This window comes from Papilio polytes, unplaced genomic scaffold (genome assembly GCF_000836215.1).
Source record: "Papilio polytes unplaced genomic scaffold, Ppol_1.0 DF822067.1, whole genome shotgun sequence".
NCBI lineage: Eukaryota > Metazoa > Arthropoda > Insecta > Lepidoptera > Papilionidae > Papilio > Papilio polytes.
In genome coordinates this window covers 4,729,917-4,736,576 of record NW_013527137.1, presented here as the reverse complement: position 1 = coordinate 4,736,576, position 6,660 = coordinate 4,729,917, and the positions used below count along the sequence as shown (strand labels likewise).

At 34.6% G+C, this 6,660-nt stretch overlaps 1 protein-coding gene across 1 annotated transcript in view; it reads right to left on the bottom strand.

Moving 5' to 3' along the window:
• Positions 1-4,710: 4,710 nt before the first annotated feature.
• The window catches only part of LOC106106866 (WD repeat-containing protein 3), an 8,761-nt gene continuing 6,811 nt past the window's right edge, over positions 4,711-6,660 (bottom strand). The window contains exons 12-13 of the mRNA XM_013287526.1: positions 5,791-6,019; positions 4,711-4,899 (exon numbers count right to left, since the gene is read on the bottom strand). Of these exons, the coding sequence (XP_013142980.1) occupies positions 4,735-4,899; positions 5,791-6,019 (394 nt within the window). The 3' untranslated portion in view covers positions 4,711-4,734. The remainder of the gene's footprint in view (positions 4,900-5,790; positions 6,020-6,660) is intronic.

The window sequence follows — 6,660 nt, the reverse complement described above, 5'->3', positions numbered from 1 at the left end:
CGCCCGCCGTCGCCCCGCGCGTAACGCTCTCTCACTCACACACACACTCATCCAGTATTCCTTTCTCTTTCTCTCATAGGCACATCGCCTATACCTATTTTGTTTGATTTTACTTTAAAATATAATGTGAGTTACACACAATTTATTGTCAAATTAAATTGCTATGTATTGTATTTTTATTGCTGTGCAAAGCTTAAACGTGAGTTTAAACTGTCGTTATACTTCGGCAGTGAAAACTAACGGTTAATGTACACTTTTTAGATTTGTACAGTCAGCGTCGAATTCATATAAGTTTTATGGAAAAAAATTACTAATACTCTTATAATATATGTTATAATCAGTCATCCTGAATGCAATTATCTAACTTTTTATTAATTATTTTAGCTTGATGAATTTATTGTCAATAATGTAACGTTTATGACGCTGACTGTACGATATTTGTATACTTTTAGTTGAACAGATGTAACCTGATTTCGAAACAGTATTTATTTTTTCATATTGAATTATGGTATTACTATTTTATTTGTTAATAATAAGTATGTCATCCTAACACAAGAATACTCCAAATTACCGAATAATTATTGAAAACTATAAGCAATATAAAATAGGCTGTTCATAGTTTGTACAATTGGTTATATAAAACGTATATTTAAAATTAAAATTAGTGGAATCAGTTTTACAATTTAACTGTTGTACTCAGAGACGTTAATTGACAATTAAAGAAGACTTAGTGTAGTTTTATAATAAATCTCTACTTAGGCAGACGTTAACTGCTGAGAAGCAGTCATTTAAATGGCTAATTGACTCCCTTAGTTGTCATTTAATGATTCTGAGTGGCAGTTATATCTCGAAGCAATAACCAACCTCCAGTAGTGATAGAAAGGCCAGTGTCTGAAAGACAATAGATGTTTTAAAAATATGATGTTTTAAAAAGTTTACTTCCAATTATAACGACGTCTTAAAAGTTTTATTACAGTGAAAACCCACGGTTAAATATAAAAAGTATTCCAGTATACACAACTTGTGAACCCAAACAAGAAAAGTAATATTTTTGTAAATTAAGACAACCGAATTCTTTTGATTGAAATTTGAAATGGTATAAGTTTGAATGAAACAGAATAAATAAGTTTAAAATGATTTTGGCGCAAAAAATTGTACCGGAATATTTTGTTGATAAAAATAATCGACCGATTTTTTTGTGTTTTAATGGCATTTTTGTTTTATGATTTTTAAAGTGCAGAAATATTTACCTCTGTATAATTAAATTTAAAATATCTTACATGAAATCCAGTGACCAATGTTTTTTTTATCTGTATAAAATCATAGATTTTTTTACACCATTAAACCTAAAACATATTTTTTACTAATCAAATGAAAAAATAATCGGTCGATAATTTTGTATTCGGTGTTAGTATTAAGAAAAAGCAAGTTGCATACAATGCAGTTAATGCATATATTTCCATTGATCTCTATAAATGGATAGGTTTGCTCGAAATATTTCCGACTTAAACGCGCCTGTTGGCATTAATGTGTTAATTCTATCTCTATTATTAAGTACATATTCCCGCTGCTACCAACCGTAACCGCGAAAATGGTAAAAAAGTCACAAAATAGCAACTCTTTAAGCCTGTCCATTTATAAAGATCAATGATATATTGCCAGGTATATTATGACATACGATGGTTGTATGTATAGGTTTGTGTGTGTTCGGAGGCGGTTGTGTCGGAGCGTAACGCCTTGCCTTAAAATGCTCTCTCTGATATTATATTTACGGTTACCTATTGCAGGAAGCAAGTATTCATATAGTTTTAGGCACTCGTACGTAAGTTATTGTATAAATTTTTTTACTAAGCTAAGTAGCCGCTCTCGAGCCGTTGAAATTATTATAACGTCTAATTTATTTCCCATTTCGGTCAGTATTTAAAATGTAAGTATTTCATTCGTTTCCCTCGAGTATTTTTAGAGTATAAGAATTTGATCTGTTACGAAGCAATAATGACAAGTGAGTCTCTCTAAATATATATTTTTCGCGAATCTTCTTGTATTTAAATATTAAGATAAATATTGTAGTATTATAAATGAAGCAATAACAAAGATATTCGATTTTATTGAATTATCCGCTGGTTATGCGGTCGGAATTATTTTCGATGTTTTTAATTTGTAACAGTACGTTTTCGCGTTGTATGTTCTGTAGTGTAGTGGTTTAGGTTATTGTCGATGTAGCGACTACTCGACTCGTTGGGTAAGCATCCCGAACCAAACTATCGTGGCATTATGTCGTCGTCGGTCAGTGTGTACTCGTCCAATGCGAGGGCATTTACGTTAAGTTTATTTTAAAACTGGCCGTTGCGCTTCACATTTTTTTTAATTGTCTAAACTCATATTCACCCGTCCTTTTACTTAACGTCTTTACTTAATTTAGTTGTAATTTATTTATTATTGAACCCCCCACGGGCCAGTAAAATGCACAGTCTATGAGACATTGTGATAATACTTAGCTCTAGAGCTTGCTCATCCGACGAGCGCCGGCCGCTTGTGCCGGGCTGTGGCAGCTGTCACTCCTCGCAATATACGTCAGATTTGACAGCTGTCAATGATGACATAAAGTATCAAATGAAAAATAAATCCACACTTGTTTCTAAACGGATCATTATCCCAATAAATAGATTTTAAATATTTTCATTGAATTTCATGTAACTTTTTCTGTATTTCATGGCTGTCAATTCGAACGTTTTGTTGTGAGGATTGTATTTTCGTGTAACATGCTTCAATATTATCGTATTTTAATAGCTTTAAAATTTTGAGATTATTTATTCATTATCAGCGTAGTATTCGCTCGTCATGTTACGGTTTTCTTTGAACATTGCTTATGTCGTCCGCGTCATTTCGCATAGACAATAATCTCGTAGTGTTACGCTCTCTAATTTTTGGCTCTCTTAACACTTATAAAGTTTCAAATCTCATTTAAAGAATCTATAAAATTGATGCGTTTTGTAGCGTTTATACATAGTGAAATAAATTGTCCCAATGAATTAATGATATTTTTCAATCACAATACAAAGGGCACGTTGTTATAGTCTGTTCTTGTGATCGTTCAATGAGTATCCATTCTCCACTAACATTGCTGCTTGCAGTAGTGATACAGTATTATTTTTTTTGTTCGATTATTAATTATAACGCTGTACATTTTTCTTAGTTACGTATTTTTTATTAGTTATAAACTAGGTTGACGTTCAAAAGTAACGTCTATATTTAGTTATTAATTCTATATTTACGTGATTTACACTCGAAAAAGTTTTCAATTTCTAGCTGTGTTAGATTCCTTGCAGGCCACATATCGTTAAGTAATAGAAAGTTTTTCGATCTTCCATTCGGTTTATTTATTATTTTTAGGTTAATTTATGTATATGTATCGATATGAAGAGTTGCTGAACAATGTATATCAATATAAGTTACTAACAAACCGGTTGTGTCGTGTGTGCTTACGCCCTAACATGCATGCGTTTGATTTCGTTTCTTCCCGGGCGATGCGGTAAACCCGTTCTTTTGTGAATTATTTATAATTTATGCTGAAATATTGGCTTTAGTATCAAGCAATGTCCTCTTGACCAATTTCAAGGGCTAAAGACTGACAGGCGAACTCTGTGACCTCTTTTGTTGATACGTATGTAACGATTCTCTCTATCTCATTTAAATGTTGAAAATATTTTAGTCCAAATGTGATATGCTTGAGAATGTAGTTGTGTTTTCGAGAAGCAATAACATTGTGATAAGTAGTGGTGAGGGTTGTACGCACTTTGACAGAAAACTTGATAAGTCAATTATTGTGAAACTGTGCGAGTAGTTCACAGTGCATAGAGATGTTGATTTATTACATATTTTCGTATATCTGTATTGATGACGTCACCTAGTCACTGTGAGATTGCTCGCGCAGGGATCGAAGGATATTATTTAATATATGAAAATTCTGTGACACTAAAAATCCTACCCAACGCAAAAAAGTATTTAGGACAGATTTTCCTGTACTTCGTATAAGGTATAAGTTTAATTTCGCTTAGGAATATTTCACGTACATAGTGTAAACTGTCTACTTTCCAATAAGCTTGAAGGACCATTAAATTTATTGATTGTTGTCATTATGTGACTATGTGTTTAAATGTAAGTTTCAGCATAAATTATCTGAACGATTATATAGTTAGGTGACAATTTGCCGGAATACTCATTGTGAAAAAAACATTAATTATTGTTGTATAGATGATAAATAATGTGACTTACGCAGGGATGGAAACTTAAATTATTAAAAATTTAACTGATATATTGGCTATGTAGTGAGTAGAATATTTTTTTACAAATAAATTATAGCAGATACTTGTTCGTTTTCATTGTTTACCTAATTTATCTCTGACCCAATAAAATAAAACCAAAATACATACAAGTATTACGCGACAAAAATTATACAAATTCTGAATGTGCAGTATAATGTGGGTCGCTATATAAGGGCAGTAACGCCCTCTCTCTAGAGAATCGAAAAAATTAACATAGATAATAAATTCTAGATTCCTAAAGATAACTCAATATTTTTTATATTTTTGTTACGAATAAACCACTTACACACACCATTATTCATTACTAAGTGGCGATACCCTTGTCAGTATTTATGGTCCCCATAAGATGCATATGACATATTCATAGATAAAATGAAACACAAAACTGCTTAAAGAGTATATTTAGTATCTAAGTGATAGTAACAATAGGTCTCTTGAGTGCGTGTCGTTGTTTGGTGCGGGCGTGTCGCGCGCGGCGCTCGCCCGCCGCCGCCAAGAACAGCTGCTCGCTGCGCGCCGCCTCCGCCTCGCGCCGCGCCCACTGCAGCGCGTGCAGGTTGTAACCCACCATGTCCTGCGAGAAATATACCAAATATATCCCTAAATATCGTACCTACTCTACCCACAGAAGAGAGGAGAAATGATTTATACTGAGGTCGGAAAAAATCCTTCCAATTTCCATGCCTACATTAAAAGCGAAAAATCCCAATTTCAGTATTTAGGTAACTAGTTTTCGCTCGCGACTCCGCTCGCGTGGAATTGAAAAAATTAAAAGTGAATGGCCTATGTGTTCTTCCAGACTATTTTCTACATCTATGCCAAATTTCATCGAAATCCATTTAGCTGTTTAGGCTACAAACTCTAACAAACATCCATCCATCTATCTAAACTTTCATATTTTTAATATTGATAAGATGAATACCTAAATACTGCACCTACTCTTATCGGAACAGAGAGATATTTCGTACTGAGATCGGAAAAAAACCATGCACCTGTCGTCTCTAAATGTCCAATTTAAGTACCAAGCTATAAATAAATTAAAAGAGAATAGGATTAAGAAAAAATATCAAATGTGATTTAAAATTGAGACCTTGAAATTCGGTGTTTCATAAATTACAGAAATAGACGCAAGGAAAGTGGAAAAGTTGACCTTTAACACATGTTTTGGGAAGGTATGGTCGCTTTGCAACAACGCCCCTTTAAAAATAAAATCGATAACGCTATGTAGCAAGATATTAAGAACTACTAGATTCTAGATTCTAGATTGTATGTAACAAGAAGGACGTTAGTTATGAGTGGAAGAGTAGACATAGAAAGAGATGGATTGCGTGAAAGGTGACATGATCAAGGGAGTGCTAACTGAGATGGAGGATGGTAGAGTTATTTGACACTAACCTTACAGAAATACGATAAGGTGGGAGAGATGATGATCAAGAAGAAGATATTAAGAAGTATGAAAACTAACTCTGAGTTCATTGATGCGCATGTGCGCGCGCGCCTGTATCTGTATGAGGTGTTTGAGCAGGTCGGTGTCGGCGAGCAGCGGCGCGCGGTGCACGCGCAGCAGGAAGCAGGCGGCGCGCGCGACCAGCTCGGCGTGCTGGCCGCCCGCGCGCGCCAGCAACGCACCCATCAGCCGCACCATCTCGCCCGCCGCGCTCAGCGGGAGAAGCAGCAATGCCTCTTCTAGATCACTGGAATAGTTTTTTTTAATATAAATCTATAATAATTTACAAAGAGATTTGTAATGATTTACGTAAAAACTACTATACCGATTTCTAAAATTCTTTTACACTTAGAAAGGTAATTTATCTGGTCTGTGAGTAACATAGCTTATCTTACTAATATTATAAATGCGAAAGTTTAGATGGATGGATGGATGGATGTTTGTTAGCGTTTGTAGCCTAAATGGCTGAACGGATCTCCATGAAATTTGGCACAGGTTTAGAGCATAGTCTGGAAGAACAGATAGGCTACTTTTTATCCCGGGAATAGTTACGGTTCCCGTGGGATTCATCAATTTAGTTTTTTAATGTTCACTTGATTATTCTACAACGGTTCAACATATCTTATTGACATTTGGCACAGATATAAAACAAAGTCTGGAGTACACATGGGATAAGCTTCATCCCAGAGAAATGTCCGGTTCCCGAGAGAAACGTAGCTTTTTGTAATTTACATAGTTCGTATGTTTTCTAATACCACGCGGACGAAGTCGCGGGCAACAGCTCGTATTATTATATTTCATAAACGAAGTCGCGGGCAAAAGCTAGTCTGAGATAAAGATATAAATCTAAGATACGTTTTAGTGGTCATTTACTCCGAGCACAGCAAT